The sequence below is a fragment of the Citrus sinensis genome, chromosome 3 (genome assembly GCF_022201045.2).
Source record: "Citrus sinensis cultivar Valencia sweet orange chromosome 3, DVS_A1.0, whole genome shotgun sequence".
Lineage (NCBI taxonomy): Eukaryota > Viridiplantae > Streptophyta > Magnoliopsida > Sapindales > Rutaceae > Citrus > Citrus sinensis.
The window spans coordinates 47,226,019-47,252,713 of record NC_068558.1 but is presented as its reverse complement, the minus strand read 5'-3'; the positions used below and the strand labels follow the sequence as shown (position 1 = coordinate 47,252,713).

At 34.8% G+C, this 26,695-nt stretch overlaps 3 protein-coding genes across 6 annotated transcripts; 2 read left to right on the top strand and 1 right to left on the bottom strand.

Moving 5' to 3' along the window:
- LOC102577951 (granule-bound starch synthase 1, chloroplastic/amyloplastic) lies at positions 1-3,883 on the bottom strand. Its single transcript, XM_006491301.4, has 14 exons — positions 3,542-3,883; positions 3,072-3,442; positions 2,858-2,938; positions 2,641-2,739; positions 2,442-2,531; positions 2,219-2,282; positions 2,018-2,118; positions 1,821-1,930; positions 1,505-1,748; positions 1,233-1,409; positions 931-1,122; positions 731-817; positions 502-630; positions 1-386 (listed from the first exon to the last, which is right to left on the bottom strand). Exons 2-14 carry the CDS (start codon positions 3,414-3,416, stop codon positions 270-272), a joined length of 1,836 nt encoding a protein of 611 aa, XP_006491364.2. The 5' UTR covers positions 3,417-3,442; positions 3,542-3,883; the 3' UTR covers positions 1-269.
- Positions 3,884-11,358: 7,475 nt separating this feature from the next.
- Positions 11,359-22,766, top strand: LOC102621344 (uncharacterized). 3 transcript variants are annotated; one of them, XM_052436712.1, is made up of 20 exons: positions 11,359-12,200; positions 12,468-13,075; positions 14,301-14,612; positions 14,755-14,994; positions 15,113-15,233; positions 15,298-15,455; positions 15,609-16,242; positions 16,641-16,705; positions 16,804-16,905; positions 17,011-17,153; positions 17,713-17,768; positions 18,111-18,775; positions 18,885-19,075; positions 19,174-19,480; positions 19,836-20,123; positions 20,228-20,337; positions 20,896-21,226; positions 21,529-21,936; positions 22,025-22,268; positions 22,358-22,766. In XM_052436712.1, exons 1-20 carry the CDS (start codon positions 11,624-11,626, stop codon positions 22,381-22,383), a joined length of 5,586 nt encoding a protein of 1,861 aa, XP_052292672.1. In that variant the 5' UTR covers positions 11,359-11,623; the 3' UTR covers positions 22,384-22,766. The 3 variants fall into 3 exon arrangements, with proteins under 3 accessions (XP_052292672.1, XP_006491365.2, XP_052292673.1); XM_052436713.1 differs by having other exon boundaries at positions 12,144-12,289; XM_006491302.4 differs by having other exon boundaries at positions 11,359-13,075.
- A 353-nt stretch (positions 22,767-23,119) lies between these two features.
- LOC102622026 (pyruvate dehydrogenase E1 component subunit alpha-3, chloroplastic) lies at positions 23,120-26,410 on the top strand. 2 transcript variants are annotated; one of them, XM_006491306.4, is made up of 3 exons: positions 23,120-23,780; positions 24,293-25,073; positions 25,848-26,410. In XM_006491306.4, the coding sequence occupies exons 1-3, from the start codon at positions 23,556-23,558 to the stop codon at positions 26,123-26,125; spliced, it is 1,284 nt and encodes a 427-aa protein (XP_006491369.2). In that variant the 5' UTR covers positions 23,120-23,555; the 3' UTR covers positions 26,126-26,410. The 2 variants fall into 2 exon arrangements, with proteins under 2 accessions (XP_006491369.2, XP_006491368.2); XM_006491305.3 differs by having other exon boundaries at positions 23,123-23,801.
- The last annotated feature ends 285 nt before the right edge of the window (positions 26,411-26,695 follow it).

Here is a 26,695-nt window from a genome sequence, read left to right as displayed (position 1 = left end):
TTGAATCTATAAACTTGTTCAGTTGAACTTTTTCATTTCAGGAGAGTGGCGACAGCCCTCAGAGCCCTTTTACAAAACTGTAAAACAGAACTTAATATTTCATTATACAAGGTAAACACTAATGTCTCAACTCCAAACCATTATTGAAAATAGCGCATGCTGCATATACTGCCAACCTATGTTATTTCCTAAGTAATATCTTGGGTTGTGGAGAATTACAGGAACATGTTTGCGGTCCAAAATAAAAGTGGAGATTTTTGTAGCCTCGATCAAGGAGTGGCCACATTTTCCTTGGCAAGAGGAGCAATTTCTTCGCCGTCAATTCCAGGTTCACTACCAGCAACTTCCAGGTTAAGTAGGGTCTCCTCCCATTTCTTAGCTGGTCCCTGTCCCATTAAAAAACATATCAGCTCAGATATCTTTTGAACGAATTGAAAAGACAGGTTTCAACTGAAGCCACTAAATTAAAGAGTCTTCTTCTTGCACAGTTCCAATACTCACTTTCCATGAAAGATCTTGAGCCATGCCATTTTTCATCATTTCAGCCAAAGCTTGAGTACCATAGGTTGCAAGAGCTCTTCTGACGGTTGTGGACACTGCAGCCACATCTACTGGATCCACAGCCTCACACTGAAAGAAATTGATCAATGATAAAAACAGAAATTACAGTTGAATCAAGTGGTATCCTTGGAATTACTCTAGAATTATAGGATGGAGATGAGTATATTACGTCAACACTGAAGCTTCCCATCTGGAATCCTGTAAAGCCTTCTTCCACAGTGTCAACCAAACCACCAGTGGAAGCCACGATAGGTACCTGCAGAGGGATTACACTTGTGTAAAGCAAATTTTTGGCCTTGATTTCTAGCATATAGTATTAGCATGAGCCGGTAGGAGGAAGAGAAAAGAAATTCCAGTAGAACATCATACGGTTCCATAACGCATGGCATGTAATTGAATGAGACCACAAGGTTCAAATCTGCTTGGAATCAAAATAAAATCAGCTCCTGCTATTATCATATGCGCCAGAGGAATATTGAATTTCGCTACTCCTCTGGCTTTCTCAGGGTACAGTATCTCCAACTGTTCAAGCTGCTTCTCCATTGGTTTTTTGCCAGTACCCTGAGAGAATGTGACAGGAAAAAGGAAAAAAAATATCATAATAGATACAGCTGTTCTCATGTCATAATAAAAGTATATAGGGTAGAATAATTTCTAATTGTAATACTTACAAGGACTATTATCTGAACATTCTCTTTGATGAAATGGGGAATGGCAGCTGCAAGAATATCTGAGCCTTTCTGCTCTTCAAGTCTACCAATGAAGCCTATGACAGGAATATTTCTATCGACAGGCAACCCAACTTCTGCTTGGAGGGCTTCCTTCAGAAGAGGCTTCGCATCCATCACCTGAGAATACAAATTTGTGTGACATCTTGATACAACAAGCCAAGATTTTAGAATGCTAGTTATGATAAGAGGTTCATTCTCATAAAGAATCTTACAGTTGAAGCATCATATTTGACACCTATATATTTGTCAGTCAAGGGGTTCCACTCCTGGACATCCATCCCGTTCACAATTCCCTTAATGCCAGTTTTACGGATGATGTTATCCAATTCTACTCCTTTGTCTTCACCAGAAACAAGTTCTTGGGCATAGTGTGGGCTCACAGTTAAGACCATGTCTGATTCTAATATTCCAGCTTTCATCCAGTTGATTTTTCTTCCTCTCACAGGTTTATTGTATCTGCAGGATAGGATTAGTTAGAGGATAGTTTTGACCATGAAGAACTCTGACACTAATCCAATGGAACCATACCCATCAATAAAGTCAAAAGAGCTTTTGAATTGAGCTGGAAGGTTGAGAAGTCCAAAATCCTCAAATGCAAATCTTCCTTGGTAAGCAATATTGTGGATACAAAAAACAACCTGAAAAGAATAATAAGCACAATAAGGGTTCTCAATTACCTATGCACAGGCCAGGGGTTTTTTGAAATACTTCTCATAAGCACTTACTTTGGCACTTTTGTACATCCCTTTGGGCTTATACATAGTTTTCAGGTAACAAGGGATAAGGGAAGTATGCCAGTCATTAGCAACAAAAACGACATCTTCACCTACATACAAGGAGATTAAAGTAGCAACTCATATTTATTTACTCATATTTATTTTGTTTAGTAGAACCCTCGGATGTAAGAATCACATAACTCTTCTTACCATATGGTCCAGAGAAATATTTGTTGCTGTTAAGATTCAGAATTCTCGGTGCTTCAAGAGCTGCCTGTAAGAATTAAAACTGTAAAATTTGAGGACAATAACCACAATGGTTCAAGGAGTCTCAGACACTTCGTCTTTTATATTGAGACTTTTGGACCCCTTAGATCTTTATAAAATTCTTTTGCAAAATGTGCAAGATTAGAGAGTGTTTACAACCACTGACCTGGCACAACAAGCTGAAGCGAAGTTGGTTGTCCTGGTAGTCCTCTCCAGTCCTAGGCCCATAGATTTTGGATTGGGTTTTACCCCACACCTTGAAAGTTTAGTCACAACAAATGCAACTTCAGAGACACCCTTCACAATTCAAACATATCAAAACATTTGACCATAAGACAGTAAGAGAAATGATTCACAAAGACTACCTTCGCAAGAAACCAAGGATGATCCACAAACACCCGATCAACTCCTCTCTTGTGGCAATGAAAGAAGCGAACTTTTTCAATTTTGTCTCCAACTTTCAGCTACAATCAAAATTTCAATCACAAATCTATATCTTTAGTCTTATATCAACAGGAAATAAAGAAAATATTAAAGGACTAAAGAAAAAAAGGAAAAAAAATCTAAATAGAATTGATATACCTCAATTACAACATCAGTATCCCAAGCATCTTTGTACTGGTCATATCGGGGTGCAATCGTCATGACACGGTGCCCATTGGCCTGAATAAAGGAATCAAGTTTAGTCGATGATGCATTCGACATCCAACATATCCCAATCAATCTACGATGATTTAATCAATTTGATCTGTCTGCCAAAAACAACGATGAAGAGAAAAGAAAAAAGTAAGCTTACGGCCAGTGCTGGTGGCAGACCTCCAAGAACATCACCAAGTCCCCCAGTTTTACTCCAAGGAGCAACCTCTGTTCCAACAAAGAGGATATTCAGGCCAACCCCACAAACAATCATTAAGGATGGCCCGTTCTGGCTTCTAAATCCATTCCTCCCAGCTTGCCTGCTGGTGGCTAGTTTTGATGCCATTGTTTTCACTTGGAGTTCGTCTATGATATTTAAACTTCTCAGCCCACTGTGCTTCATACACCTAAATTTCATCTGTGATGCCTTACTATTCAATCCTGAAGCTACCTCATGTCCATAACTCCTTGAGACGAAGCTTGAAGCGGCTACAGCGGTAGCCATAGCTGATATTATTATGTTTGTAGTCTCTGGAAAGTGAAAAATCAGCAGAAAATTAATCGATCGATACAAAAAAATGTTACAACAGCACACTACGCACTACACTACTAGACGTATTAAAATTTCACCTGCTGAAGATTTGTTTCCCTCTTAGTTTCCTGATGAAATCTGGTGCTCAAGCGTCTATGAATGAACGTGAAGCGAACATCAGCTGACTTCGCTCTTTGCCCTTTTGTAGAGTTGTTGCCGTGCCTTGCACATGGGAAATCACTTATTAGAGATTCGTGGTTAATACGAACCGCAGGATTTTCTCGCGGTTTACAACTTCACTTCAAGTTGCGAGAGATGTTAAGACAGTTGGATGAAAGAAGGCATATACGAACAAAACAAGAGAGTCCAACTGGGAAGTGGGAATATACGGATTCATGATTTTTTGTCCATTAGTCTGGGTCCGACACTCGAGACGAGAGACCACTAACCACCGTCGAATTCTATTTGTTCAGTTGAAAAACAAATATCAAACGAAAATACTCATTCGAATAATAAGCATATCGCTCAGCCATCTTTGCTTTGTGTTCTCACGCGAGTTTTTCACGAGATGAATAACTGAAAACTTTTTGATTTAATTTTAAACTTTTTGGCTAAAAGGACTTTGCGTGATATCTCATATCTGATATGTTGGCTTGGTTGGGACTTGGGATATAAAAATAGGGATGACAATGGGATAGATATGAGTTGGATCTATTCTGTTTTAAATTTAAATTCATAATAAAAATTAAGATCTGTATCTGTTCCAGATCTCTCATGAATCTATATTTTTCACTTCATATTCATATCCAAAAAAGAAATAAATATTTATATCTGCTCTAAATTCGAAAAAAAATTAAAATTTAAATATGCTCTAGATCCGTCATGAATTCTAAAACTCAACAATAAAAAAGTAATAATTTTTTAGAATGAAAATTGAAGGCCAAAATGTATTGATAACAAATAAATTATATAATTTTTCTCAAAAATATAATAAATATTATAACTTATACTTTTACACCAAAACAATAAATAAAAAAGATAATAAAATATTCTTCAAAAGTAATTACAGAAGTAAGATTAATATAATATTTTATTGTCTCCTTCATCATTCTAATATCTACGACACATCCACCATCATTCCTATAATATTTGATAATGACGTATAAATTAAATGTGATTTATATTCAATGCTTTATTATTTTTATTATGATCATATTTGACTAAATATATGAATAACTATATTCCTTTAAAATTATTTGGCCAATATAGTAAAATAAATTGCTAGGTTGTATTACTTGGCTTGCAATTTGAATATTGCATATACATACTTTGGGACTGGCTGACCTTTAAATTTATAAAACTAACATTTAAGTATTAAGAGTTTAAATGCATGGTAAATACCACTAATATACTATAAATAAAATTTATTATCATTATAATTCCACAATTGTTAAGAAACTTTTAAAATAAAATAAAATTAAAAGATGGGTGGATATTGATATGAATTTAAATATTAAGATGGATCCAGATTTACTTCAGATCCATCTTAGATCCGCACATTGATATCTAAATCTGATCCAAATTCATTTTAAACTAACCTAAATTTGATCCGATTAGATTTATATAACGTGAAAATCCTGAGTAAGATCCAATCCATTGTCATCCCTATATAAAAAGCATGTATTATTTCGTGAGATAATGAGTGCTTTTCTCCTTTAAAATTACTTTTTTTTGGGTTTTTTTTTATTTGAATTTTGACGGGGTAAAATTGTAAATACGGCAGAAACGAGTCCTCTGGCTACTGGTTATCATCAATTCTTGCTACGAGCCTAGGAATCTGGGAAGACTGTGATTGATTGAATCTGTAACGACGCATAATCAAATTTAAAAAAATACAATAAAATAAAATAAATAATACTACAATCTTGTCAGTTCCAAATCTCGCTTTCCTTTTCAGCGCAAGAATTCAGGAGAAGAAGACAAAAATGCATGTTTTTTCAATTTTCATTGAATGAGCAATGGACGGATGTAAATGAAATGAAAAAGTAATGCTATTGCTTAGACATTTCATAGTACTGCCAGTTGTCCACCATTTTTTGAGAATTGATTGACTCATGATCAAAGTGAAAATGTCCTTTTATATATTTATATATAGGTGGTGGTATGCATCAGTTGGAATTTAATAATTAAATAGATATTGTCTATTTTATGCACAGGGCTTGTCATAATTTTATTATTGAATTTTACAACAAAAAAATCTCTATTGATTAGGAAATCCATTACTCATAAATCAGTTTAAGAAGTCATTCATTAGTGATGTAAGATATTACATATTTTTCCTTTGAGAATTGGGTCTTCGTGAAGGTCATAGGAAATATAAAAGAACAAAATCATATAATTAATATATTTATCCATATATCAAGTCTTCAATCTGGTCTTATACTAATTGTAACAGCTCAACTCCACAACCAAGTAGATATGATCCACTTTCAATCGGTTCTTATTATAGTTTTGTTATTGGGCTTTACAACCTAAAATGTTTCTACTTAATTAGGAGAGTCCACGACTTACAAAATAGTTTTAGAATTCATTCGTTAGCGACGTGAGATATTGCATGGTAATTGTTTATCGATATTATTGGGTGTGGATTGAAATTTTTCCTAATGAAAAACTAAAATCTTATATTTTCAGAATTAAAGTTTCGGTTGCTTTTATAATTGAATTGAACTGAAGTATGATAGCAACGACCGGGAATTTTGTATAAAAGATGCTAAAATCCGTGCTCATACTCGTTTGGAGGAGAATATTCAATACCTGTTGTGATTTGTGAGCTTAAACGGGTACAAATTGAGGATTCTCAATAAAAATTAAAGATACCCCTCATCTCTCTTATCTCTTATGTCCGTTTTATTTTTTAACATATGATATATTTAAAAAGGAAAAGTAATACCTTAACTATTTAGTTATAGATAAACATGCAACACTTTATGGTAAAATATTTTTAAAAAATAATTTTAAGTTTAGGTAAATATTAGTTATAATTTAATGAATGTTCACTTTTAATCAATATATTACTAAATATTTGGATGGAAAATAGAATCCCGGAAAATTTCACTTTGTCATTTTCTTGTCAATACTTCATTCTTTTCAGTTTGACCCTGATTTGAACATTATTTAATTATCATTTGTTTTTAATTAGGATAATATTTTAGATGATTTAGTAAATATCTAGTTCATTAAGCGACTAAAGTCTCCAAGTAAATGTCTTGGACAATATCATATTAGATATTGATTCCTATTGCCAAATTGCTAAATGCTAATGTTTGTGTTTTAGGGCTTTAAATTTTTACTTTAATATTTATTCGATTTAGCTATTAATTTAACTTTCAGAACATTAAAAAGTAAAGAGTCAATAGTCAAAACGGGTTTAATGCTCGGGTCTGGATATTAGTGTTTTATATCGACTTGCTCAATGGACGAAACTACCTTGCCTCCGTTATACCAAACACCCAATTTTGACATTTTCTTTAACAGTCCTCATTGTTTTTGGTAAATAATAAAACTATAAATTTTAAAAACTTTACACAATAAGCCCTAATTAAAATATAATAATTTTAGAATTCTAAAAAATTTATTTGGCATTTTCTTTAACAATCTCTACTGTTTTTGGTAATATTAAAAACTATAAATTTCAATAATTTTACAAAATAAACCCCAATTAAAATATGAAAATTTTAAAATTCTAAGAAATTATTCTCTTTCGGTTTTCTTCTCAATCATTTTTGTTATGCTTTGATCTTAATTTATTCATTTATCCAACATATAATTCTTCTAAAATATCAAAAAATAGAGAGTCTTCTAACCACATAATTGAATTAATTTCTTCAACACAAAATCTCATAAAAATAATGCTTGCATTCTCTTAAAAGAAATCTATTGTGTTTATTTTTATTTATTTTTACTACTATAATAAGAAAAGAACTATATCTTGCTCTCTATAACAAAATCTAAACAATTAGGGTCTGTTGAATGCGGTTAAAGATGGTGACATATGTTTATTTTACTAAAATTTAATTCCAATAGAGTGTTTGGCATGGATAAGTAAATTAAGAATAATAGAGTTTGTGCCAACCAAATTATCATATGATAATTAATTTTTTGCCCTAAGGGGACCCTTTGAATAAATTTTTTAGACTAAATTTATATCTTATGCTAACAATTATAAGGTTATATGATGTTGAGCAAATTTATAGAAATAAAAGTTAAGTTTCATTTATTTAGTTAAAATAATTATTTATCCTTATAAGTAACACTATCTTAAATGGTAAAACATTAAATGGGTATTTTATTTTTAAAAAAATTATACTAAAAAATGGGATTTTTTGTAATTGATATTTTAAATAAATGGATTTGGGGAGTATTTTAGCAAGTTAAAATAATCCATCCATATTTTTATATATCTAAATATATTCATTTATTAAATCACCTAGACTCATATAAAAATCATAAAATAATTTGATGGACTTATGTGTCAAAATCTTGAAATTTTACCCTTTTTTTTTAATGAAACAAGAGGGGCTGCAGCGTTAATAACCAAGTAATTGCATCCTTGCCGTTGAAATAGCTTTTACAACTCTTGGGTTGGATCTAATGGTTGAATCACAAAAAGACAAAAAATGGGGTACCAAATCACGGTTGCAAGTTAGCTGGACCCTTGCTCAATTAGTGGATATAAAAAGTTATACTCGATTTTTTTTAATAAAACATAATAAAATTAGACCTGGTACTCAACCCTAATGTAACGGACCCTTGCAGGTGCAGTACTCGCGGGGAATTTTGCCGTTGCTAATCCTAAGCCATGTCCAACAAACCTCTAACTAAGAAATAATGGTGTTTGGCTTTACAATTTAACCGAATGATTTGTAATTTTTTTTTATTATCCAAATTTGAATTTTGAGATAATTAAGTTAAAAAAAAAACTCCATTCACCTCCATATCTTAAAAAAAATAAAAAAATCGATGTTTAAAATATAAAAGAATTTAACTATTTCTTAAAGCAAATTAACAACAATAGAATTCTATATTTTTTTAAAATTTCATAAGTCTCAACACATATATTAATAGTTGTAAAATTCTATTTATGTATAACGTTCGTTATTGTATCAATCTTAAGAACATTAATGTAGGACGATTATATAACGTTTTAGAGTTTTATTATTTTAGGTCTTTCAATTATTTTCAATTTCAATTAGTTTTTTATTAGATATGAGGTTAGATCTTTTAAATAAGTATTAGTTGGGATTTAGTTTCCCTATTTGAGTTAACATGGGGAAATAAGTTTACTCTATTATATATAAAGAGATCTTCTCAATGTTTCCATAAACTATTTTAATTAATAAGAATCCCTTATATTGTGGAATTTTTTTTTTAAACCTTTGACCTTATGCTATAGAGCATTATGGTAAAAATCTCATATTATTGAGTCAATTGGGTTAGAATGATATATAGTCTCATTTCTATCAAAGCATCATCTAATCGTATTTGTCTTAAGGCCCGTATAGAATTACTTTAGAGATGTTCAAAAGTGATTTTGAAAAACTAAAAATGAACTTTAGTATTAGTTAATTTAAAAAATTTTTGGCAAAATCATTGTATCTTACAACTGATTTTAAAAAGTAGAGAAGGAGTATGGGTAAGTTACAAAACAAATAAACGAATCGTAAATATATTCATTTAATATATTTACTGTACAAAGTTAAACGAATCAAATAGAATTTGGATTTATTTATAGTTTGTTTAATTTGTTTATGCAACACTAATAACAAATCAATCGAATTTGGATTTGTTTAAAAAAATAGTAATTTACAAACAAAAATAAATGCAAGATGAAATAGAAAACCCACAAAATTGACATCATATAAAATACAAACGAATAAACAAATCCAATTCATCAATTTTAATTCGTTTATTTAACAAATTGAATCAAATTCATCAATTTATTAAACAAATCAATTTTTTCAAACAAGAACTCATTTAATTGGAATTGAATCGAATAGACAAATCTTCATCTAAATTACCACCCATAAGAAAGAATGGCTTTTCAAAATCTAATTTTAAAAATCAATTTTATACTTAATAGAATTCCATATATATCCTCACATTTGTTATAATAATTCAAAATTATCCAAATTCAATTCGAAAATAAAATTATTAAGTTCAGAGAGAATATTATTATTACTAATTATATTGAAATAATGAAATAAAAAAATATTTTAAGTTTTCAGTTATTAATATATACAGTAAAAAAATTACGTATATACATGTTTATAAATATGTGAAAAGTTTTTTATTCAATATAATGTCCATTTTGGTCGTTTGTACTCTTATGATAATTTAATAATAAGATTTAAGAAATACACGCGACTACTTTTAAAACTCACATCACTTTTTTTTTAAAAAAAAATTACTAAAAATTTAAATAATTCTCTTCATACTTGATTATTTATTCAGCACAACTAACAATAATTATTTACAAATTATAACGTTACAAAACTAACCTTAAGATATTCCTATTATAATATCTTTTCCTATTAATCGACTTCCGCTATCCCACTATAACCAATGATTCTTGTTATGAATATATTCCATAATAGACTTGATTTCGTATCGCATATGCAGCTGATAATAAACTCGATTCTCGTTAGTTATTACACATGCACATCCCATAATAACTTTAATTCTTGTTACCGTGTCCGTCATCACTCGTAATCGCCTTATGATTTTCATGAAATGTCTTTCGGGCAGCATATGTATTATAATTTTAGCTTGTATTCAGCAGTTTCATACTTTAAAAAAAATGTTTTTGGGCAAGTCTATGTATGAACCTATAATTTTACTCATTAAACCATAAATTCATTAAAAAAATTTATTACAGCATTCTCCCTGACCAAATTACTCTTAAGGACAATAATTAACTATTCTGAACAAAACAACTTCAAGACAAATACGATGCATGTCTAATTCTCTATATACTGCTTTAAAGTCCAAACCCGTTGTCATGAAATTCATTGTTTAATTTAGGTGAAATTACAGTTGTTTACTCTTCACGATCCAAAACTCTTTTTTTTTTTTTTTTTTTTACTAACTAGAAAACTCACCACTTCAAACAATTGCTTTTAAATCTAATGTTACATTGGATAAGGACAAAAATTATGGTATGAAACCTCGGCTGTAATATAGGCGAATCCCTTCAAAGATAGTTTGTTTTCTGATTTTGTTGGAACTTTTTTTAAAATACAAGAATTTTTCTTTTGCTTTCTTTTATTTTTTCAAGTAAAAACAAGTTTATCAAGTTTCGATTAAATATGAACTATTGGAAATTCTTGATCTTTTATTTACATGAATTGTCGGTGAAGGCTTTTCCCAAACCAAGAACATCGTATAGAAAACTAACAAACTTTATGATTTTTTTTTAAATTTCTATATTTTTTATATTGAAACTTGAATGAGTGAATAAAAACAATGGTAAAAATATTGTAAATTTCAGGAAAAAAAATTTATGAATGCTGTAGAAAAATAAAAAGGTGAAGACAATTGTGTCATTAGGGTTGTATTTGGAATATTCAGAGATGTTGGGAGTAAAAAAAATTAGTTTTGAATCTTTATAATGGATTTAAAGAATGTAGGAGTTTAAACAGTAGTTTTATGGGTTTAGATAACCCTCACTCAATATTTTAATGTATTAATGGATGAATTTTAGGTTACTCTTAATAAATTGATTAATTTTTAAATTATTTCTTTAAAAAATTTGAAATTTAAAAAATGAAGAATAATGTGAAAATAATTAATTTACGAAAAAGGTGAACCGAAATAAATTATTCGTTTATAGACGGACTTTGGGTATCACCAATTCACGGTTCAAACCGCCTGTCTACGCCGGCTAGGCGGCTACATTGGCTTGGTTAAGTGCGTCATCTACAGCTGATTGAATGAAATCCAGCAGGTGAAATCAAGACCAGAGCAATCTCTTCGCCCATCCTCTTAGATTCAGATTCAAGCAAGTAAAACAAAATCTCATTTTATATATAACTATATAAGCAAGCAAGCGATCGAACGTATGTTTCTGAACTAACGAAACAATACTAGACCAAAGATAACTTATGATATGAAACAAATAAATAATGACCAAAGAGCTCCAGGACACAAAGTCACTAATGGAACTCGATGTTGACTCGTTCCTTAACTCGCATCTCTCCTCCGATTCTGATGACGAGTTCAACTCAGTCCCCCATCGTACCCTTGACGAAATCCTCAACGACTCCGAGTCCTCTACGTCGCCTTCATCGCCAACATCGTCAATTCACCACTCAGATACCTCCCTTGCCAAACCACAGCCCCAAGGTGACGGCGTTTCATCTCAAGATAAACCCACTCCAAAACCTGGTTCATTTCATCGGGTCAAAAGTAACGAATTATCGGGCGATCCCATATGGAGGGTTCCTCCGTCATCTTCGAGACAATTGCCGTCGCTGTTTGGTGGAGTGAGATCGACTGCCAAGCCTGGGGCGGCACTCGCTGCTGCTGCTGCGGCGTCGAGGTCGGTCCCGACTCCCCATGCGGCGGCGATAAAGTCGCGGAGGGCGGGGAGTGGAACGCTTCTGAAAGTTCTCGACGGTGATGATCACGAGATTGCTTCCGTTTCCTCGAATGAAATTAGCGTGTCGAGCGAGAAATTGGAGGGAGATGCGGAGCTAATAGGTGATTTTCAGTCTGCTCAAGTGAATGTTAGTGGTGAATTGTCGAGTTTGGCTAGTAGTAGAGATGTAGATACTAAATTAGAATCCGAGGTTAGTAATGTTGATGATGAATTTTTAAATACTAGTTCTAATTTGAATACTGGCCAACTAATTGGTTGCTCTCCGCGAGTTGTTGTGAAGGATCTGAATTTGAGAGAAAAATCTATAATTGCTAGTTCAGATGACGCTAATGATATTGATGGAAATAGAATTGTTGCCCCTGTTACAGCTGATGATGATTCCATGTTCTTGGAAGTGAATGCTTCTACCGAGAGTAGTGTTGTTCCTCTAAATGAATCTGACCGGACTGGACTAATGGAGGAAAATTTGGAAATTCCTACATTGGAGATGGAGAGTTCGGACAAGAGTATGTCCACCTCTCAAGATGATGAGGTTGGAGTAGATGGTAGTAATGATGCCAGTTCGATAGATGACATTTCAGAGCTTGTGGAGGAGAGAATTGGGCAATTGGAGAGTGAGATTACTAGTAGAAGAGCTGAAAAAAAAGTGCAGCCCTCCTTGAAGCCTCTTGAATTGGCTGAGGAACTTGAGAAAAAGCAGGCATCAACTGGCTTGCATTGGAAGGAGGGTGCGGCTGCCCAGCCCATGAGGCTTGAGGGTGTTCGAAGAGGTTCAACTACATTGGGATATTTTGATGTTGATGCTAATAACACTATTACACAGACTATTGCATCCCAGGCATTTAGGCGTGATCATGGTTCCCCACAAGTCTTGGCAGTGCATCCTAGTTTTATAGCTGTTGGAATGTCCAAAGGTGCCATTGTTGTTGTGCCCAGTAAATACTCTGCTCATCATCGTGACAGCATGGATTCAAAGGTTTGTTTTAGTTCACTTCCGCTGCTTTCTTGTTTGTGTTGATGGTTCCTTTTGAAATGAAATGTCTGTTTGTGTTGATGGATTCAAAGATTTTAATCTATTCCCCTGTTGTCGCAAATGAGAAATTACGGTGAAGAATCTTGAATATGAATTTACAAAACTTTATACATACAACGTGCTTAAAGCCTTGTTGCCATAGTGAGGATTAATCCCTGTGTATCTGATTCACATCTAGCCATTTACAATTAAGCGATGTTATAAAATGTATGATTAAAACGGGTAAGAAAACTTGTAATAACCACTAAAAAAGAATGCGAATTTGGACTGGTAAATTAGGTGGGATCAAAATGTTATTTTTCTATCGCCTTTATTGAGAATTTTTTCTATTACCGGCTGAAACATTTCTAAAAGAATAATTCTCTACTCTTGACGTGTAGATAAAGCTGGACTATTCTGTTTTACATTATTTGTATTACATAAACTAGAGTAGTATTTGCAGAAGCATGAATAAAAATATAATGATTTCTTTATTATTTGAAATCAGTATCGGCAGCCAGTTCACCTGTATGTTTGAAGAATTAAGATAGACTTCATGGTGTTATGAAATTTTTAGTTTTTAATTTTTCTTGGTTATGCGCTAACTATAGTGCTTATTTGAAAGTCTACAAGCTGCCATTCCATGTCAAAGAGAAAATAGCTACTATCTGCTTATGAATTTGCTCGATGCGTAAATTGTTTGATACTGCTGCATGAAAACATCATACCGCATCTTGAAGTGAAGCAACTTTGACCTGATACACATGGAAAAATACTAGTGGTACTACATACTGAATCTATGTAATTTTTTTTAATTTTAATTTTTATGTATGTTTTGGAAAAGATTTAAGCTAAGAATGAGAATTTAGTGATTATTTTCCCTATGTTGTTTTCAAACATGCCTGTGTTGATTACACATCAATGGGAGCACTGTTTCAATCCTAGGCATGCTCTTCAGGACTTTTGCCTAGCATAGAGGCTGGTGGTCACCAAAATCCAACTTATTTTGGTTAATAATTTTTACAACTTTAACATTGTAGAATAATCTCCCAATTGTTACGAATATTTAATTATATAGTAAACTTAAACAATTATAGAAGTTTCAGTTTGGAGAACCCATAATTGGCATGTCAAGATGTTCAGCAGTCCTAACCTGCTACATACATATATATATATATATATATTTCAGATGATGATGCTTGGTTTGCTAGGGGATCGATCTCCTGCCCCAGTAACTGCCATGTGCTTCAATCAGCCAGGAGATCTGCTCTTAGCTGGTTATGCTGATGGTCATGTTACAGTTTGGGATGTGCAGAGGGCATCTGCAGCGAAAGTTATTACTGGAGAGCACACCTCACCAGTTGTACATACATTATTCCTAGGGCAGGATTCTCAAGTTACTCGTCAGTTTAAAGCAGTTACTGGTGATACTAAAGGTCTTGTTCAGTTACATTCTTTATCTGTGGTTCCCTTGCTGAATAGGTTCTCTATCAAGACACAGGTAAGACACCTGACTGTTTAGCCTTTAGAAAGGGAAATTTTTATTTAGCATTATATATTTGTCTTCAGTCACAGTTTGGACAATGACAGTCAATGGATTATCCTCCTCAAGTTAATAACTTAAAGTTTATCATGAAATTTAGTGTCTCCTTGATGGACAAAAAACGGGCATTGTACTATCAGCTTCACCTCTTCTTTTCGATGAATCTTGTGGAGGTGCTCCGCTATCCTCTCAAGGAAATTCCACTGCTTCAGCCAGTAGTATTGGTAGCATGATGGGAGGGGTAGTTGGGTCAGATACAGGTTGGAAACTGTTCAATGAAGGGTCTTCTTTGGTTGAAGAAGGTGTGGTCATATTCGTCACCTATCAAACTGCACTGGTGGTATGAAGTCCTCAAATGATTGCACGGATTCCAGTATTTGTTGCATTGAGTTTGATGCTTTCTTCTTTTTGGACATTTCTTATTTAAAATCTGTAGAAGGTTCTTTTTTTAATTGCAGGTAAGACTTACTCCCACATTAGAAGTCTATGCACAAATTCCTAGGCCCGATGGGGTCCGAGAGGGTGCTATGCCTTACACTGCTTGGAAATGCATGACAACATGTCGAAGTTCTACAACAGGTATGAATTTTCTGGGTTTGTTAAAATTCATGTTGACAACTTTCTAATGCTGAATATCTTGCAGAAAGTATTCCCACTGAAGCAGCAGAGAGAGTTTCATTGCTTGCAATTGCTTGGGATCGGAAAGTTCAGGTTGCAAAGTTGGTCAAATCAGAGCTTAAAGTATATGGGAAGTGGTCCCTTGACAGTGCAGCCATTGGTGTGGCCTGGTTGGATGATCAGGTAGCCTTATTTGTTTGGTTTTTTGTCTTATCTCAAATGCAATTAAATTACTTTGGTTTCTAATGGTCAATGACTCTTCCTTCACTTTCCAATTTATGTTTACAGCATTCCTCTTGTCGATATTAAAATATTTGTATGGCTGACTTTTTCCAGATGCTGGTGGTTCTTACACTGTTGGGACAGCTATATTTGTACGCAAGAGATGGAACTGTAATTCATCAAACTAGTTTTGCAGTTGATGGATCTCAAGGATATGATCTTGTTGGATATCGTAGCTACTTTACTAATGTTTTTGGGAACCCTGAGAAATCCTATCATAATTGCGTAAGCGTAAGAGGAGCTTCCATATATGTACTCGGACCTATGCATCTTGTTGTTTCCCGACTTCTTCCTTGGAAGGAACGAATTCAGGTTCTGCGGAAAGCAGGTGACTGGATGGGTGCCTTGAACATGGCTATGACACTTTATGATGGACAAGCTCATGGTGTTATCGACCTTCCCAGAACCCTAGATGCTGTTCAGGAGGCCATAATGCCTTATCTGGTTGAGTTGCTACTATCATATGTAGATGAAGTATTTTCATATATTTCAGTGGCATTTTGCAACCAAATTGAGAAACTGGCACAACTTAACAATCCACAAAGTAGAAGCAGTACTGTTCACGCTGAAATTAAAGAGCAGTTCACCCGTGTTGGTGGTGTAGCTGTTGAATTCTGTGTCCATATCAATAGGACTGACATACTTTTCGATGACATTTTCTCCAAATTTGAGGCTGTTCAACATAGAGGTACTCATGGCGTCAATTTCCACTTGGTCTTAATGCTTGTGTTGAACTATATTTTGAGTGTGATATTGAAATTTAGACCTTTGTTGATACGTTCAAATGGAAAATGAGAATCCATATTGTGTGAGTCAGTCATGATGAAGAGTGATAATATCTGTCGCAAAAGAATATCATGGTTGAAAGCAAAAAAGGCTTGAACGTTAGGTTACTATTGTGTTAAAATGTAGATGGAATTTAATTTGCATTAAACTTCATGCAAAATTAAACTTTGAAGTGGGTTTCCTTTTCCATATGGTATCCTGAGGAAGCAACTTTTCTGATTACATAGTTGCCTAAGACAAATTTTTCTGACTGCGGCATCAAATGAAATTTTTTCAATGACTTGGGTTACTGTTTGCTAGACACATTTCTGGAGCTTTTGGAGCCATATATTTTGAAGGACATGCTTGGATCTCTCCCCCCCGAGGTAATTTTTAGTGTTGAAACATTTAGCCTTATTATTAGTTTTGTCATACATTTTAATTCTTTTTTTTTCTTTTTTAATTTTTAAATTTCTCCTCAAAGATAATGCAAGCTCTGGTAGAGCATTATAGCTCCAAGGGATGGTTGCAGCGAGTTGAGCAATGTGTCCTTCATATGGACATTTCTTCTTTGGACTTCAATCAGGTCATATTGCATCATAGTTTACAATTCTTTGTCAGTCATTTCTTATTTCAAAATTCAAATAAACTTTTTTCCTAACTGCAGTGGTATGTATCAATCATTTTGTAGGTTGTCAGGTTATGCCGAGAGCATGGACTCCATGGTGCTTTAGTGTATCTTTTTAACAAAGGATTGGATGATTTCCGTGCCCCTTTAGAAGAGCTGTTGGTAGTTCTACGTAATAGTGAAAGAGAAAGTGCTTATGCCCTTGGGTATGTTTCCGAATATGCAGGACTTATTTTCTGTTAATTGAATATAGAAATTTCCATGAACTCCCCCCCCCCTTCTCTCTCAAGCTTGCAATATCAAAGCCTTATGCCACTATTACTGATCCCACAAAATTGTATTGCAATATGGGAGCTACCGCTAGGACACATGCCACCTGTCTGGTGGAATTTTTATTACACTTGTATGAAACCCACAACATTTGGCACATGTCTTACTGGTGTATAAAACACACTGTAGAGAAATGTTTTTACTTGTCAGGGTCTGGGATTGGATGGGGCAAATATATGTGTGGTAGTAGGTTGATTATTTTCTTCAAGCCACATGGTTTTCTGAAAAAAGATAATTAAATAATATCTTTGACTTATACTCCAATTATTCAATCCACTTACTAGCATCTTATAGTGATTTCATTGGGAATAACAATTAGTCCTATATAATAAATATCTGGTTTGTCTTTCTCTTTGTACTGCTGATTGTTCGTTTAGGTGGTTTGATCTAGATATTACTTGAAAAGGTTATTTTGTTTTGCTTTTCTGGTAACAGTTACAGGATGCTTGTATATCTCAAGTATTGCTTCAAAGGTCTTGCTTTTCCACCAGGTAAGACTTAAGTCTTCTAATTTCATTTTCACAGTGATACGCTGAATTGTAGAAAGTTTGCTTCTTGTCAAAAATTTATGACGTTCAACGTGTTGCTGGTTATTAGCCAAGGATTGAAAATATTCTGATACATTAAATGGAAATGGCCAGTTTCTCTTTGAAATTATTTAAGTTCTTGCATTGTGTTTGAAATTTTTGAAATGGTAACTGAAGCCGAGCTGCTTCTCTAGGTAATATTGTATTAGTTGTAACCTTTGTACTGCTTGATTCTTAAATTTCTCAAAGAAATCGCTATCACGGATTTGACCAAGAATTGTGGAGTAATCATATACTCTATTGCAGGTCATGGAACTCTTCCTTCCACACGCTTGCCATCTCTTAGAGCAGAACTTGTGCAGTTTCTTTTGGAGGAATCTGATGCCCAGAATTCACAAGCAGCTTCAAGCTTATTGCTGAAAGGATCATATCTGAATCTGTATCATCTCTTGGAATTGGACACTGAAGCTACTTTAGATGTTCTGAGATGTGCTTTCATAGAAGTTGAGACGCCAAAATCTGACTTTTATGCATGTGATATGGCTGACACAAATGCGGAGCCTAACAACGGAAACAAGATGGTGGCTGAATATCAGAATATGCTGGTTCAGAATACTGTAAATGCTCTTGTGCATATTCTTGATGAGGATATCTCTTCAACAGATGGATCTGCTAGCAAGGATGATAGTGGATCAGTAGAAGCTTGGCCATCTACGAAGGACATAGGTCACATATTTGAGTTCATTGCATGCTATGTTGCATCTGGAAGAGCTACTGTCTCAAAAAGTGTACTGAGTCAGATTCTACAGTACTTGACATCAGAAAAGAATGTCCCACAAAGTATTCTATCACATATTGAAACTTCTAAAAGAAGAGAAAAGCAGCTTCTAGCGCTTCTGGAAGCAGTGCCGGAGACTGATTGGAATGCATCTGAAGTGTTACATCTATGTGAGAATGCCCATTTTTATCAGGTATCTTTATCATTCACAATCTTAAGGTATTATCACTTGGAGATACAGGAACAGTTCTAAAAATTTGTCTCAGTTCATGCTTAATTATTCTTATTGATCTTATTTTCAGGTTTGTGGTTTAATTCATACCATCAGATATAACTATCTTGCTGCTCTGGATAGCTACATGAAAGATGTCGATGAACCTATTTGTGCCTTTTCTTTCATCCATGATACATTACTACAACTGACTGACAATGAATATACTGCTTTCCACTCAGCAGTCATCTCCCGGATTCCAGAGCTGATTTGCTTAAGCCGGTAATGCCTTTTTTTTTTGGCTCAATTGGTTAAGGCATATATTCTGTCTTATTTCTTAGCTTTTCCTTTTCGGATCTTTTTTTTAATTTTTTTTGCAGAGAGGCAACATTCTTCTTAGTCATTGACCAATTCAATGATGAAGCTTCACATATCCTCTCTGAACTTCGCTCTCATCCAAAAAGTCTTTTCCTTTATTTGAAGACGGTTGTTGAGGTTCACTTGCATGGAACCCTCAACTTATCTTATTTAAGAAAAGATGATACGCTGGATGTTGCTAATTGTAAATGGGTGAAGTATCAGTCAAAAGGATTGGGGGCTTACATTGAAAGAATTTCTGACCTCCCTAAATTCCTGTCTAGTAACGCAGTTCATGTGACTGATGATATGATTGAGCTTTACTTGGAGGTGAGCACTTTTGTAATACATCTTTCCCTTGCCATATTTAGCATGTGCTTGGTCTCAGTGACACCGAATAGTCTTTGCTTTCATTATGATTTGACTGTTTACGTAGTTGTAGACCTCTTCTGTCAAGTACTCAGGTTTGGAGGAAATCAGAAGATTTAAAAAAAAATTGTATTTACTTGCCCATTCTTTGACACTATTAAGGTTATCTTATTCTGTAATATCTCTGGTTTCATGGCCTCTTTATTTGTTGCATTAGTTTAATTACTGCTTATCCGCCAATAAGTTACAGAGGAAGCACCTTTTCACTTCATGAAGGCATCTCAGGTTCTAATTATGATGCACTTTACTTTTGCAGTTATTATGTCGGTATGAACGAGATTCAGTTCTCAAATTCTTAGAAACTTTTGATAGCTATCGGGTGGAATACTGTTTACGCCTGTGCCAAGAGTATGGAATCACAGATGCAGCTGCATTTTTATTAGAAAGGGTTGGAGATGTGGGAAGTGCTCTCTTACTTACACTATCTGAACTTAATGATAAGTTTGCTGCGCTTGAGACTGCTGTGGGAAGTGCCCTTCCTATAGCAGTTTCTAATGGATCAGTCAGTGTAGAGCATTTCAGCACTGTTTTAAATATGGAGGAGGTTTGTAAAGGGATATCTTTTGTTTGATGAGCATGAGAACATAATTTGTGTAGAATGCAGCATATTTTGGCAATTTAATAATTCATGTGATCTTTCTCTTATAGGTCAATGATGTAAATAATATATTGCGTGCCTGTATTGGGTTGTGCCAGCGGAACACTCCTCGTCTGAATCCAGAAGAGTCAGAAGTGCTCTGGTTTAAATTACTTGATTCGTGAGTTCCAATTACTATTTGCTTTCTTGCTTTCTCAATTTCTTGATTCATATGCTGTCATGATTTCACACAAGTTTTATGTCATTTGATGGACTTCTGACTTTCATTTATGAATTGAAAAGTCAGATATGTGGTTGCATGTGAAATAATAAATAGAGCATTAGTCAGAATCATTTTTCCATTGTTTCTACTAGGGAATGGAATATCTCCGTAGTTACACTGACGAAATGAAGATGAAGGGGTGAGATTACAGAATTAGTTCTAGAAACCCAAAAATGTAGAGAAAAGCAGATAAACAGTGGACTCCGGTATGAAGGATCACGTTCTAATTAATGTGGAGGGTTTAGTTTTTGCACAATTCTGAAAAGAGTTTAGATTTCTGCTAGATTTTCACTTCTGGTTGTTTCACTGCAATAATTACACTCTTTCTCATCTAATAGTCTCTGAATTCAGTGTCTCTCAGAAACCTTTTTCCCTAGCTAAAATAAATGAGGAAACCATTTAGTTTTTGCACATCTATTTTTTCTGATGGTTATTACATTTTGAGTTTCATTACAGGTTTTGTGAGCCTTTAATGGGTTCATTTGTTGAAAGGGCATCTGAAAGAGAAAATCATTCCAGAATGCTAGAGGAATCATTTGGCTCACAAGAGGATGCAGAGGCATGCATTATCAAGTGGAGAATTTCAAAATCCCATAGGGGTTCTCATATTTTGAGGAAATTGTTTTCTCAGTTCATCAAAGAGATTGTTGAAGGAATGATAGGATATGTTCATCTTCCAACCATAATGTCAAAACTCCTGTCTGATAATGGTAGCCAGGAATTTGGTGACTTTAAACTTACCATATTGGGAATGCTGGGAACGTACAGTTTTGAAAGAAGAATTCTGGTATGTTCATAGAATTCAACGTACTTTTGTTTATATTGCACCTTTGTTGAGCTTTTCATCCCAACTGGCATATTTCAACCCCACAGCTTCTTTTGTGGACTTTAATTTCATAAGAATGATCCTCTAAATATATTCTTTTGAGATCAAAAGAATTGGTAAAGCCACCTTTCTCGGATCAAATCTGCATTTTTTCGCCCTCTAAAATAAGGAGCCAAGTGTGATATATTTGACACTTTGGATATTGTCAAATGCAAGTAAGTGATTTTCTTCTTGATTTGAACTTTTTTGCTTTTCTATTTCAGGATACTGCCAAATCTTTAATAGAGGATGATACATTCTATACCATGAGTGTGCTCAAGAAGGAGGCCTCTCATGGGTATGCCCCCAGGAGTTTACTATGTTGTATATGTAATTGTCTTCTCACGAAGAATTCCTCTAGTTTTCAAATTAGAGTGTTCAATTGTGGTCATGCAACTCATATTCAATGTGAACTGTTGGAAAATGAATCATCAAGCAAAAGTAACTTATCTGGATGCCCACTTTGTATGCCCAAGAAGAATACTCAGAGATCGAGAAACAAAACAGTTCTTGCAGAGAGTGGTTTAGTAAGTAAGTTTTCATCAAGACCGCAACAATCATTAGGAACTACACTGCACTCACATGAAAGTGATACATCAGACTATTCCAATGGAATTCAGCAACTATCACGGGTAAATGTAACATATTTTCTAATCTGTTTCTGTTTACTAATCTTCCCAGTGATTGATAGCTAATATAATTGGGACTTGGATGTTGCAGTTTGAAATCCTGAACAATCTTCGAAAGGACCAGAGAGTAGTCCAGATAGAAAATATGCCTCAGTTAAGGCTTGCACCACCAGCCATTTATCATGAAAAGGTGAAGAAGGGAACTGATCTTTTAATGGGAGAAAGTAGTCGTGGTCTTCTAGAAACAGAAAAAGCGAGTAAAAACAGGCCACTGAGAGAGCTGAAATTGAAGGGATCATCATCTCTTCGGTTTCCTTTAAGATCAAGTATATTTGGTGAGTTTTCTGTAAATATTTGCTTAAAATGTGCTTTAGATAGTTGTGATGATGTCCCATTATCTCATTCGTGGTGAATGCTTTTGTAGGCAAGGAGAAGAGAAGCAGAAGGTGACACAATGGATTTGTACAGACTAACACCACCCAAGATCAAATCACCCCACAACCCAGGGCGTGCCAATAATTAGTTGAGTCGTTTATATGACTTTTTACTGTGTGTTGATGAGTTTATGCATGTTAATAAAATCTACCTCGGCAGAGTTTTTGTTTCTATTTTTTTTCTGGGCTTTTCTCATCATAATATGACCGATAGAGATTACATTGATAGAGATTTATCACTTCTCGGCGGCTTTTAGAAAGTCTCTGAAATTTGTCTGTATAATAAATCTGTACTGTGTAAATTAAATGAAACTTGTATATGAACGAATCAATGAAGGGCTCTGTGCGTCAAATTTGTATAGTCGCTACTAAATCAATGGATCTTTCTTTTCCGAGAAATACTTGTTGTAGCTTTGAATTTCGTAGAATGGGTAGCTTTTAAAGATTGATCGGTGGTAACTCATCCACAATCATTTCATTATTTGAAATAAAAAATTATAAATGATTTTTTTTTTTAATTTAATATCGACGGCTGACCTGAAATGGGTTCAAACCAGTTGGTGTAATTTATAATTGGAAACTGTTTTTTTTTTTTTTAAGAAAAACCTTATTTGTATTGCAGAAGTAGGTCAATCCCATCTCATCGACGGCCACGTAGGATTTTCTTTGGCTATACACGTGGTTCCTGAAAATTTAATTTTTTTTTGGAAAAAAAGAAGAATAAATGCAGAGAAGGGCACCGAATGCAGTTTGCGACGGTCCAAAACAAAAGGCGAGATGGACATTCACGGGAGGGCGTGCACATGCAGAAGCCCACATCACAAATTCTCAAATCTCTAAATAATAATTGATTTAAACCTTTTAAAACTGACTGACATTACGAAGAAGAAAAGAAACACATATGATATAGCTTTAGCTTTGGCTTACATTTTTGTTGTGATTAGTTGTGTGTTTTGTTGTTGAGAGTTGGGTGGCTTCCCCTGTCTTTTCAGCCATAATAATATCGATCGAAAATCAAACCAAACAAGTAGGCGATTACTCCCAAATATCAAGGCCCCTCCTCTCTCCCCGTTCCTCGTTCCCTCCGCCTCGTTCTTTCCCTCTTATATTTTATTTATACTCTCGTCTCCCTCTCCCATTTACCTCTCACTTTCTCGGCTCCCAAACACTCTCCTTGCGGATTTCAAAATGGCCACGGCTTACTCTTCCGCAAAGTTCGTTCAACCATTGTCTCTGAATTCGACAATCAATGGCAGATCTCGTGATAATTCCTTGTTTGATCCTCTCAAAACCGGTACTTCTTTCCTTGGATCCACTCGCAAACTCCGTGTTAATTCTGTTCACTCGAATCAGGGCAATGTTCGCCGTCGACTTCCCGTCGTTGCTGTCTCTGAGGTTGTTAAGGAGAAGAAGGTCAAGTCAATTTCCAATCTGGTAACGCAGTCTATTTTTTTCACATTACTACTCCCATGTTCTTCTGCAAATTTACCGATTGCCTCAATCTTTTTGTTAGTTACAATTTACGACAACTTTTAAATTTTTTCCCTTTTTCCGGAAACATTTCTTTCTTTCTTTCTTTTTTTTTTAAAGTGAATTTTAAGCCTGATGCTAGCTACGTAGTTGATTCAATTGAAACTAATTTATGTATTCTGGAGCCGAATTTGGGTAATTTTTAAGCTTGCAATGTCGACTCTTGTTTCGTCTTTTATCATATTTTACTGCAAGCAGATGCGTCGTGCTTCATTTGTTAGATTACATGTTGTTGTTGAATTCACTCTTAACCTTCTAAATATAATTGAAATAAATATTGATTTGCATCCGAATTTATGGGAAAGTGTTTGCTTGCTTGGAAAAATTTACTCTGAAAGTTGAATGGAAAAAATAGAGACTTAAGATTACTGCTTTCATTTCTTCCGAGTGTTCAGCTGATCACCAAGCAAGAAGGCTTAGAGCTATATGAAGATATGATCCTTGGCAGATCTTTTGAGGACATGTGCGCCCAGATGTACTACAGAGGTAAAATGTTCGGTTTTGTTCACCTCTACAATGGTCAAGAAGCTGTGTCAACTGGATTTATTAAGCTCTTGAAGAAAGAAGATTCTGTGGTGAGCACATACCGTGATCACGTGCATGCCCTGAGTAAAGGGGTCCCTGCTCGTGCTGTGATGAGTGAGCTCTTTGGCAAGGCCACTGGTTGCTGCAGGGGCCAAGGTGGATCTATGCACATGTTCTCAAAGGAGCACAATCTGCTTGGTGGTTTTGCATTTATTGGGGAGGGAATTCCAGTTGCTACTGGTGCAGCATTCACCAGCAAGTATAGGAGGGAGGTGTTGAAGGAGGCTGACTGTGATCATGTGACATTGGCATTTTTTGGTGATGGAACTTGTAACAATGGCCAGTTCTTTGAGTGCTTGAACATGGCTGCATTGTGGAAGTTGCCCATTGTGTTTGTTGTGGAGAACAACTTGTGGGCTATTGGTATGTCACATCTAAGGGCTACTTCAGATCCTCAGATTTATAAAAAGGGACCAGCATTTGGGATGCCAGGTTTTCACGTTGATGGGATGGATGTTTTGAAGGTGAGGGAAGTGGCTAAAGAGGCAATTGAAAGAGCTAGGAGAGGTGAAGGACCAACATTGGTGGAATGTGAGACGTACAGGTTTAGAGGACACTCATTGGCTGACCCTGATGAGCTTCGTGACCCAGGTGAGCATTTGGTTTTAGTTTTATTCATCTTCTGCCATTCCCGATCGTGGATAAATTAGTTGATTTTCTCTTTTCTTTCCCCAAACCCCCCCCCCCCCCCAACAAAAAAAAAAAAAACACAAGGAGGGGTTGCGACGAACCCCTTCTTGTGCATTTTTACTGATTTACTGATGCTCATACTTATGGTTCTATTTCGACCTTCAGTTAGTCTGTGGTTGCGACGAACCCCTATATTTTCATTTGTATAGTTTTTATTGAAAATGTACTATTCTCTTGACTTAATTGTTTAATTCTGGTTTATGGACATGCATGGCTTAGAACATCTGCTAGTGCATGCATTGAAGTGCTGGTCTATGTTTGTTTGGTTTTAAAATTTGCTCGTTTTTTATATGCTTAAATTATGTCAATCAGCAGCTTGCTTTAAAGAACCGGTTACAATTTTGAAGGAGTAGGTAGGGTCCTGAGGATGCATGTGCTGTTGCTTTTTATGTTTACTGATTCTAGAAATAATTTCTTTAAAGATGTAAATATGTTTTGGATTTTACTACTTTTTAATTAATAAGCCAATGTTGCCATGTTGGTCTGAGATCAAGTAGGAATATCATGTTCCAGCTTTCTTCCTATTTCCCTGTAACATTTATTGTGTGTTGTGATATGACAATCTAACGTCTGCTTTATCTGGTATTTTGACCATCATGTTCATATGCTGATTTCTCAAGTTTGTTTTACTATTCTCACAGTTCTTGCTCTTAATTATTCTGTTCTTGTTGGCAGCGGAGAAGGCTCGTTATGCTGCTAGAGATCCAATTACTGCTTTGAAGAAATACTTGATCGAGAGCAGTCTAGCTAGTGAAGCAGAGCTCAAGGCTATAGAAAAAAGGATAGATGAAGTGGTTGAGGATGCTGTTGAGTTTGCAGATGAGAGTGCTCCTCCACCTCGCAGCCAGCTACTTGAGAATGTTTTTGCAGATCCAAAAGGTTTTGGTATTGGGCCTGATGGGCGTTACAGATGTGAAGATCCCAAATTTACGGAAGGCACCGCTCATGTCTGAGTCTAACCTTTCTAGGCTAGACATTTTTTCTATCTACTTGTACTGGCAATTAGTTCCATGGATCCCTATTTACACTTGCCGCCAGTAATGTAGGGCCTTTAAGCAAGCAGCATCTCCTACCTCTTCTGTAGTTTGCCTATTTAAAGTTTTTCTTTTAGCTTATCCTCAATTATTATTGTTTATTGTACTGTTATTTCAAACATCAAACCCGAAGGGCTTGTGGGTTTTACTGTATTCCTTTGTTCCTGCTAGTTTTGTAAATGGATGATGTCTTAAATTTTCCAATTTTAGGGATTTCATAAATTTTGATTTGCTAGAATGTTACTGCAGTCCTGTAGAAACTCACGACATGAACATTTTTAAGGGATTGATCACCTGGGTTACCACATCTTGTGAAAACAATCAACGTACCCCTCCTCTTTTCTTGTGAGTGTGTCGTCATTGGTTATCATTGAGACTTCATGTTTTTGTTCACCATGCCAAGAAGTTCATCAATACATTTATGTGAAAGAAAATATGATTCTTCGAAACATGAAAAACAGTAAATGAAAGCTACCGTATGGTTTAATA

What these genes read in the sequence shown, in the direction of transcription:
- LOC102577951 (XM_006491301.4), bottom strand. Translation starts at nt 3,416, where the DNA reads ATGGCTACCGCTGTAGCCGCTTCAAGCTTCGTCTCAAGGAGTTATGGA. An exon ending in ATCCTTGGTTTCTTGCGAAG is followed by an intron (nt 2,532 to 2,640) that starts GTAGTCTTTGTG and finishes TAAACTTTCAAG; the next exon opens with GTGTGGGGTAAAACCCAATC. An exon ending in GGATGTACAAAAGTGCCAAA is followed by an intron (nt 1,931 to 2,017) that starts GTAAGTGCTTAT and finishes TATTCTTTTCAG; the next exon opens with GTTGTTTTTTGTATCCACAA.
- LOC102621344 (XM_006491302.4), top strand. Translation starts at nt 11,624, where the DNA reads ATGACCAAAGAGCTCCAGGACACAAAGTCACTAATGGAACTCGATGTT. An exon ending in CTGTTTTAAATATGGAGGAG is followed by an intron (nt 20,124 to 20,227) that starts GTTTGTAAAGGG and finishes TTTCTCTTATAG; the next exon opens with GTCAATGATGTAAATAATAT. An exon ending in GTTTTGAAAGAAGAATTCTG is followed by an intron (nt 21,227 to 21,528) that starts GTATGTTCATAG and finishes TTTCTATTTCAG; the next exon opens with GATACTGCCAAATCTTTAAT.
- LOC102622026 (XM_006491305.3), top strand. Translation starts at nt 23,556, where the DNA reads ATGGCCACGGCTTACTCTTCCGCAAAGTTCGTTCAACCATTGTCTCTG. An exon ending in TCAAGTCAATTTCCAATCTG is followed by an intron (nt 23,802 to 24,292) that starts GTAACGCAGTCT and finishes CCGAGTGTTCAG; the next exon opens with CTGATCACCAAGCAAGAAGG. An exon ending in TGATGAGCTTCGTGACCCAG is followed by an intron (nt 25,074 to 25,847) that starts GTGAGCATTTGG and finishes TCTTGTTGGCAG; the next exon opens with CGGAGAAGGCTCGTTATGCT.